This window comes from Rhinopithecus bieti, unplaced genomic scaffold (assembly GCF_001698545.2).
Source record: "Rhinopithecus bieti isolate Rb0 unplaced genomic scaffold, ASM169854v2 scaffold_19, whole genome shotgun sequence".
In the NCBI taxonomy this organism is placed as follows: domain Eukaryota; kingdom Metazoa; phylum Chordata; class Mammalia; order Primates; family Cercopithecidae; genus Rhinopithecus; species Rhinopithecus bieti.
Genome location: NW_016803360.1, coordinates 1453830 through 1462836, shown reverse-complemented (window position 1 = coordinate 1462836; position 9007 = coordinate 1453830). Strand labels below are relative to the sequence as shown.

The following is a 9007-nucleotide window of genomic DNA, read 5'->3' as shown; positions in this document are numbered from 1 at the left end:
AATATATAATAAATATATTGAAAATATATATAAATTCAATGTTAAATATGGACTCATGGAATGCACAGATGGCCTCCTAGTCCTTCCTGGGTCCTAAAAGCTTCCATTATTAAAAGCTCTATACTCATCAAGGGAGAGATAAAATAATCCAAATTATGAGGAAAATATTGGTGGAGTGACTATTCTTATCGCCAACATTTGGTTTGTCAAACTGATAATGCTGGTAATATAATAAAAACCTCAAGTGATACATTTTTGGCACATGTTGGATCATTTGAACACAGACAAATATATTTAATTCAATTGTCACCTTCAGTGCATATTTTCTGGTTTTATAGGTGTGTTTCTATGCAGGAAGGCTAATGCTATAACAATAGTGAGAAGGTTATTAGAAAGTGTTTTTATAGGGCATTCCTGGAAACATCTCTAGCAATATAGGTACTCATTTTACCAGAAAAGATGTAAAACAGTTTAAAAAGGTATTAGAAACACAGTGGCATTAGACAAAGCTAACGGAACTTGTTGGATTGCATTGGTCAAAGGTCCTACTGATTGATAGCAATCAAATCCACTCCTGTAGGAAAAAACAGATTGACTCTGTGAAATAGTTATTGGAAGGCCTATGTCTCTAATAATAAAACCTCATGTATCTCATGTTTTTCTAAACTCTGATATGACTCAAAATTGTGAGGCTTCAATGCATTTTGCCAAAGGATATTTTCACCAGATGAAAGAAGCTCTTCGTGGCCCACGAACTGATAACAACCAGATCATTCATGATCTAGAACCTAGAGATCAGTTCTTTTGGAAACAACACCAAAGAAAGACTGTCCTTGAACTCCATCAGAAAGGACCACACCAAGCTCTTTTTTGCAGCACAGCTTCAGGGATTTGAGTCTTGGATCCACATTTCTCAATTTGAGAGAGCCCTTCCAGACCCTTGGGACTGTACACCCACTGGAGACCTCCAGGTAAAGCTTACTAGGGATGTTTTTTTTTTTCCCCCCCAGAAGACGATGGCATCCTTGATGTAGACAGCTTTCCCAAAATCATGAATAAAATCTTTTCTCCTCTGTCAACATGAAGTCTTTTCTCCCTTTCCTTTTTGGCCCATGTTTCTTTTCTGTTTATACATGGCAATATAATGTGAGAATGAAGATTTCATAATCAATTACTTCTGCATGGAACTTAAACTGAGTATTGCATATGTCATGTTAAACCTAAATCCTGACATGATCTTAGAGATACTCTGGTTCATCCTGTAAGAAATTTCACTGATATTCCATGTGCAATATCTAGTTCTTTCTAAACAGCTAGACTTTTAGACTGAAATATTCAGACTGCCTGTTTAAATCTAACAGTAGGCAAAACCTATAATGAGAGTTTGGTAGTTAAATTAAGCCAGAATTGAATTTGAAAAACAAAAGGAAGACAATTTGACGTTTGTAGGCAAATTTATCACCCTAATCCTTTAGTTGTTAGTATCTTCTAACCATACATTGATTAAAAAATGAGGCCTTAGACAAATATTACTAATGCTGACTCACAATGCTGACTCATAAGGCACAAGGCATCTCAAACAGGAGACTATCTGTAGGGTTCTTCCGGAATATGTTTTTATTTGTAGGATTTAACAACCAACCACATATGTGGGCGAATCCATGTCTCAATAATTGCAAAATAAGGAGCCACTGGCAATTAAGAGATTCCAAGGGTACTCCTGTCACTCCATAACTGATTGGAAACTTGATATTGGTCTGCAACTCTTAATTTGAACTATGGAATAAAGAGGAGTTTACCAGCAGGTATGAATTCTTCTTCTTTTTTTTTTTTTTTTTTTTTTTTTTTTTTTTTTTTTTTTTTTTTTTTTTTTTTTGAAGACGGAGTTCTCGCTCTGTCACCCAAGCTGGGAGTGCACGTGCGCCAGACTCAGCTCACTGCAAGTCCCGCTCCCGGGTTCATGCCATTCTCCTGCCTCAGCCCTCCCGAGTAGCTGGGACTAGGCGCCCACCACAGCGCCCGGCTAAATTTTTTGTATTTTTTAGTAAGAGATGGGGTTTCACCGTGTTAAGCCAGGATGGTCGTCGATCTCCTGACCTCGTGATCCGCCCGTCTCGGCCTCCCAAAGTGCTGGGATTACAGGCTTGAGCCACCGCGCCCGGCCGAATTCTTCTTAATGGGTATTGTTGGGTAGAAAATTCCTTCCCTGGCTTTGTATAAATGTAAAAGGAGGTTACGCTTAGAAATATGTCTCATGCACTAGTTACTATAGCTGATTCTACTGCAAAGGCTATAATTCTCCAGCAAACTTCTTTAGATTTTCTTACTAAAGGCATATTAGGTAACCTTTAGTTTGGATTGCTTTGGACTACCTTTAGGGAGGAATATGTGCACTAGCTAACAATCCCTGCTGTACTTAAGTAAATTCATCAGGTAGGGTAGAAGCTCAGTTGTAAGAAATCAGCAAACAAGCTAATTGGTTAAAACAAGTAGAATTTTATTCTGGCTTAATTATTTATATACTTGATTTATGTTGGTTCAATTGATGGATGGAGGCTCCTTCAGTCTCTTAGTATCAGCCTCCTGATAGCCATCATAATAGTCTCCCTGGCACACCTTAACATCCCCAGAGTCTTAAATCCTCTTATGCAGCTATTCATTCTATGTCAAATGGTCTAACTAAAATTAGAATAATGAAAACATAAAGAGAACATAAATAACCAGTCAACTGTCCTGATGTGTGAACTGTGAATTCCATACTGATACCAAATCAATCAATGATGAAAGTGACAGAGAGTAGTGTCAATGTCCAAGGTTTTGGTCAACCTCTCAAAATTGAGAGGCAGACCAAAAGGTGGGGAACTGTTAAATTAAGTTTGGTCTAAAATTGCCACCATATGTAGCAAACTGCAACTTAATGTAGTTTGTAAACAAACTGCAACCGAACTTAAGAGTATTTTCTTATAACAAATATGAGTCTCATCAAATCATGGCAGCTGAGCTTCAGCCAATCACAGGTTGCCAACTGATCAAACCATGCCTATATAAGGCAAATTTCTCATCACACTATGTCCAAATAAGGCAAATGCTGAGCTGTAACCAATCAAAGTGTTTCTATATGTCACTTTCTTTTTCTGTCTATAAATACTGCCTGCCCACATCACTGGGTGAAGCTCTCTGAACGTCTACTGGTTCAGGATGATGCTGTTTAATGAATCATTCATTGCTTAAGTGAATTCTGCCACATTTATCTATCTACAGTTTTTCTTGTAACAATGTCTATGATTAAATAATAAAGGTCATTTACATATTTATATTTTATTTTGTCTTCTACAATTAGGAAAATGTGTTGCCTGTTGCTTGTTTGTTTGTTCCTTCATGCAAGGCTTTTTTTCTCAAAATTTTCCCTTTCTTCATAAAACACCTTTTTAAGCCTGATCATGTTAAAATATTTACACATCCTCATTATAATCTCCAATGGTTAGGCTTATTATTTAATATAAAGATTGAAAATACTCTAGAAGAAGAAAATATATAAATAATGCCCAGAATTACTTAGCATATTAAATAAAGATACTTTAAAGATACATTCTTACCTGTCTTCAAAACTTTTGATAGTATCTGCCAAGGTTGAAGTATGTGCAGCCCATAAGTACTTCAACAGATCATCAAACTTACTAAAAGGTGACTGCAAATACTAAGGTAAAGAAGTCAAATGTATTAATATTTAAGCAACTATACAATACTTCTCCCTGAAATTTAGTCATGTTCAGATATATAATTTGGCAATATTCTACAAAAAAGAAGAATTTTATTTCTAAGTAAAAATATGTATATGGCCTTAATGTCTAACACTCGTTAAAGAACACAAAAATATTCATTAGTTTTAATAATAGCATATGCATCTATAAGTATTGAACTTCAAGTATTTTCAGACTTTATATTTTATACAGATCATAAGGTCTTTATTTTTTCCTATTAGCACTGCTAAAATTACCATAAAATCATGAGTAACAAAAATATCTTATTAAAATGTTTCATTAGATCTGAACTAATGCAACAATCTACTAAAGTACTAGTAAATATATCTTTTCTTCACTGATTTTAGTCAAATTTCTTCTAATATCCTAGTGGACATGAAGATTCAATTAATCAGAATAGCCTCTTCACCATTCAGCCAAATATCCTGTATGCTCACCATTTTTTATAATGTATTTGAGGCAAGAAGAATGGATAGATTTATGTTAATGCTGTATTGAGGCAGTAGGTGTTAATTATTCATAACACTTTACTATATAATATATTATTAATATATCATGCATAGCAATTTACATTTGCATACTAAGGAAAATATTATGCAATGCACAAAAAATCCTAGATGAAATGATAGGACAAAATAAATCCTCTTCCTATCTCCTAAGATTATAAAGAAGGAACCTGGTAAAAGGTGTTCCACTTGTTCATTGTCTCAAGGAAAGATGAACGACAACTAGAAACATCATAACAAAACTTCCTCTCATTCTTGGGTGGGGGCAAAAGCCTGACTTGGTCTGATGATATCCCCATTATACCAGAATCAACCGCAGCAAGAAAGGGTAATGAAGACAGAAAATAATTCAAATCTGTAAGAACAAAAGATTTATTATTACCACAAGCACTAACAAATTTCAAAGAGAATATTTTTAAGGAAGGTATAAGTCATTAAAAAAATTCACAGACCCAGAAACATGATAAAAGCTAAACACTAGGAAAAAAATATTGAGCAAAATCCCCTAAGGGTCAAATACATAACTTTGATTGTGTTTTTGTAAATAACCCCATAATCATAAATATATAACATGTTGGCTAAAGTAGTTGACTATGATATTTTAAAACAAAAAGTAATTTTAATGGATTTCGTAATAGTCACTTTTCAAAGTATTAAGTAGAAATGGAAGAAAGTTATCAACTTTTCCTCAGAATGGTACAAAACCTCTTGTTAACAGTTTTATTGTGAATTGTATTTGTAGTTTTCTCTAAAATATTTTAACATGATTATAGCTTTGGTAAATGAATGTTTTCTATTTTATATAGTTAAATTTAATTTGTAACCATGATATAACTACATTTTATCTTATTTTATGCCTTTAAAGCAAAATTTTGGAAAAGTTTTGACAATAGATTATTGCATAATTGGACTGACAATCAAAGAAGACTATTTTTACATTTTTAAAAATTTTACCTATGTATAACCTATTCCAGCAGACTCAGACATTTTCATTAGTTGGATATTAGGCTCATATTGATTTCCACTAGAAATCAGTGACATACAATATTTCATCCTAGACAGGCATTTGTGAATGGAGTCCTATGCCACAGTGTAGCTGGCTAATCCTCCAAACTACTAAACCAATCTAAGAATAACAAACTCTGAATTCTAGTTCTGTGGCCACTACTATTTGTGGGTCTTTTAAAAGAACAATTAGGGGTAGTAAGAGGAAAATGCTTAAGGATACATATGATGTGTGCCGCTCTGAAAAAGTGAAATTTAATGTGGTCATGTTTCTAACTATTGGGAAATACCTCTAAGGATTTGTGGTATAAATTGTTTTCATTACTAAAGTATAAAATTAAACGAAAGAATTCGAAAATACCTTCTGGTTATTTTAGCATTAAAGTATATGATTAAAGCCTGAGATTACTGATTGGTATAATGAATTGCAGTAGGTATTAATCTCTGGCATGTTTATAGGTTTCAATATTAACCACATCTGGTCTGAGCAAAATGAAAAAGCATCATTTGTCTTGATGTCTCACTTCTTATCATTCCTTATTCTGGAGATTCTTTGTCATCAGTTGGACCTCCCACCTAACTGCCAGAACTGGCCCCTCAGAGGCCATTGCTTTTGCAGAATCTTATTTTCGTCATTCTGTGAAAAGCTGGGTATGTCCTAAGGAATCATTATTGACATTGTGGCTGTTAAATCTCTTAATGTGACCTAAAGACCATAAGGTACATGATGAAATAGATTGCTTTTTAAAATAGGAACAAGATTGTTTTAGTTCTGTCTTGGTCCCTAAGATTTTAGGTTTGAATGCTTTCTTTCAGGGAAGGTTAATATCTATTTTGCTACTTAAACAAACATACCAGCCCACCAACTGTCCACAGAGATGCACATATGATCTCCAGATTCATAGCCACAGTTTGTCTGTCGGGTTGGATCAGCTAATCTGCCTGGAGGAGAGAGGATGCACAGTTGTATTTATTATACACATTTTGGAACTGGCTGTAACTATTGCTTAACCACATAGATTTTGTTTGTAGATACAAAAGCATTTATTTCTGAATGATATATGTTGGTATTCCCATCATTCTTTTCTATCTTTTATTTTTTAGACCCCAATAAATTTCTTTTCTTTTCCTTAACAACAACACAGTTTTCTACTTTTGAATTATAGGTCCTAAATATTATTTGCTTTTGTAAGGATTCTCTCTTCTATTTCCTCCTCTACCTCCTAATCGAAACTATGAAGCAATATGCATACACATAAAAAAAGATGGTCGAGAGTCAAAACAAACCCCTGCTCCACCATTCACTAGCTTGACTTTATCTAAATAACCCCTAATGCCTTAGTTTTCTCATCTACGACATGGGGATAATAACATTAACTACATTATAAGGTTGTGATGTGAGGTGAGAAAAAGCACCAAAAGTGTTTCACCTGTAATATGCATTATGTAAATATTAAAAAATAATCATTGTTTTTCTTCCAAATGAAATTGCTCTTTTCTTAACCTCTTTCTCACACACAGTATTTTCTTTATTGGCTGTGTTATCAGTGTGGACTGGAAAACAGGCACCACTCTTTCTCATGAGCTTCTATCAACCAGAACAAAAGTATCTTTCAATTCATGCATATTTTATCCCAAAATGTAACTTCTGTCTATACACTGTAAGGTACTTTATTTCCAAGAAGAAGCAAACGTTTTACAGAGAAAGATCCTCATGAACAATGTGATGATTCTTTATAACCTCTTATCATAATCAGAACTTTAAGAAATTCAAACTAATTTGACATCACTTTGTATATCCCCTTGACTGTTCAGTTCATCTCATTGCTTAGAAAGGAGTGTGGCACTTAGTAGAATTTCAGTAAATATTTGTGAAATGCTCAATAGATGAGATGTGATGTCTTTTAACAGGTGATGACTATGTCTTATACCTCATTGAACTTTCTAATAATAATGCACAACCCACAAAAGAAGGATTTATGAGTAAGGAGAAGGATAGGTAGAAAAACAAAGACTATAAGGGAAAAGAGAGCAAGATAAAGAATCAATTTTTAAAAACATGGTAGGGTATACACAGAGTACAATTTCCCAAACACTTCTTAGGTCTACTGGTAGATCATTACAATGAAAACAAGAGTCATTCTTACCTGTCCTATATTGCCAGCCATACTGCAGAGGCAATCCCCATAAAATATTTTGTTCATTTTCTGGTGCAAATTTTGCAAAATACCTAGCCGTCTGGTTCAACAGGATTTTATACATCCCCATTCTCTCAAGGTATACCCACGGATTAATAATGTACATGCTGTTCTCCACTCTGTAGTCACTGAGCTGACCAGGACTCTCCTTCCACAGAGGGGGCTCTATATCTGAGAGATTGGAAGTCCCTGCTAAAGAAGCAGAAAAGTAACCAACTAGTACACAAACCCAGGAAGGAAGAAAAGCCATTGTGCCAGAGCTGGGGACTGAGATTGTGGCAGGGCTTTTATCGGAGAATGGAAGAGGAAGTCATGATATTTAATTACCTGACTTTGCTTTTTTTTTTTTTCCTGGATAGGGTGAAAATGTAGAGGAAATTGATGTATTAGCTAACATTTAGTATAATTATATTTTCCAGCCTCTTCAGTGTCAGAATACTGTGTCCGAACCTAAATACAAGGTTAGGCTTGTTTATAATGTATTAGATAAAACTATTTATCAACAAAAACCTTCCAGAAGTTTCCCAGGCTACATTGTGACTACAAAATACATCACAAATGGCTTTTGAAGCTTCCCTCTCATAAAAAGACTTTAACACATTTCATGGAAAATATTAAATAGCAGAAGATGGAAATATTAGGATTTATAATAATGTGCAAACGTGTACTAGAAAATATGTGTGATCCAGTTGTAATACAACTTTCTGCTTCAAGAAAGAAGCTTAAAGAATATCTAATTAGCTCAATTCAATAGTGAAAGTCAGTCTACTGAAAAAAAACCTGCTAGCTAATTCTTAATATCTATTTTTCATTCTTTATTAGTAAAAGAATCATAGAATTTTAGCTGGGAATATGGTTTCCCAGAATTAAGGCTAAATTTCCAGTTTTCTTTGCACAAGCAACCATGTGACTAAGTGTGGACCACAGAAATATAAAGAGAAATAGTGTCCACAGTTTCTGGGCCATGTCCTAAGATGGAGGGCACATGTCAATTCCTCTTCCCTTCCTCCATGTTGTGGTTTGGATTATTGATGTGATGGTTGAAATTCAATCCCGACACCTAAACACAAGGCACTATCTTAGGGATGAAAGAATGCAAAGTTGGCGGTGGCTTGAGTCCCAGAGAACTGTGGAGCCATGAGATGCCCCTGAATTTCTATATCTGAGTTTTGCCTAAGCAAGAAACACCCTGCTCTCTTGTTTCAACCACTGTTATTGAGGTTTTATTCACACATTGTCAAAATTCTTGCCTTATTAATAGGTAATGCATCTGAAAAGCTCAATTATTCACATAATTAGATCCATATGCTTCTTAGGAGGTCAATGGTAGTGCTCGCTCCTGGCATGGTCCATATTAAACATCCTACAGCGTGATTCCACTTTTTTTCCTGTCATATTATTTACCCAATAGCCATTTGATAATTAATAAATTTTCCAGAATATTAATATAAAAGGGAATGATAGGAATTGCTATTGTAGATGAAGAATGCAATCATTCTGGAATTTTAAAAGTATATTAAATCTTTATAAGAATAAA

At 34.4% G+C, this 9007-nt stretch overlaps 1 protein-coding gene across 1 annotated transcript in view; it reads right to left on the bottom strand.

Moving 5' to 3' along the window:
• Positions 1-7726, bottom strand: part of CUNH6orf58 (chromosome unknown C6orf58 homolog) — an 18332-nt gene extending 10606 nt beyond the window's left edge. Inside the window, exons 1-4 of the mRNA XM_017879404.1 lie at positions 7420-7726; positions 6128-6214; positions 4438-4622; positions 3597-3697 (exon numbers count right to left, since the gene is read on the bottom strand). Coding sequence (XP_017734893.1) covers positions 3597-3697; positions 4438-4622; positions 6128-6214; positions 7420-7720 — 674 coding nt within the window. The 5' untranslated portion in view covers positions 7721-7726. The remainder of the gene's footprint in view (positions 1-3596; positions 3698-4437; positions 4623-6127; positions 6215-7419) is intronic.
• Positions 7727-9007: the final 1281 nt, after the last annotated feature.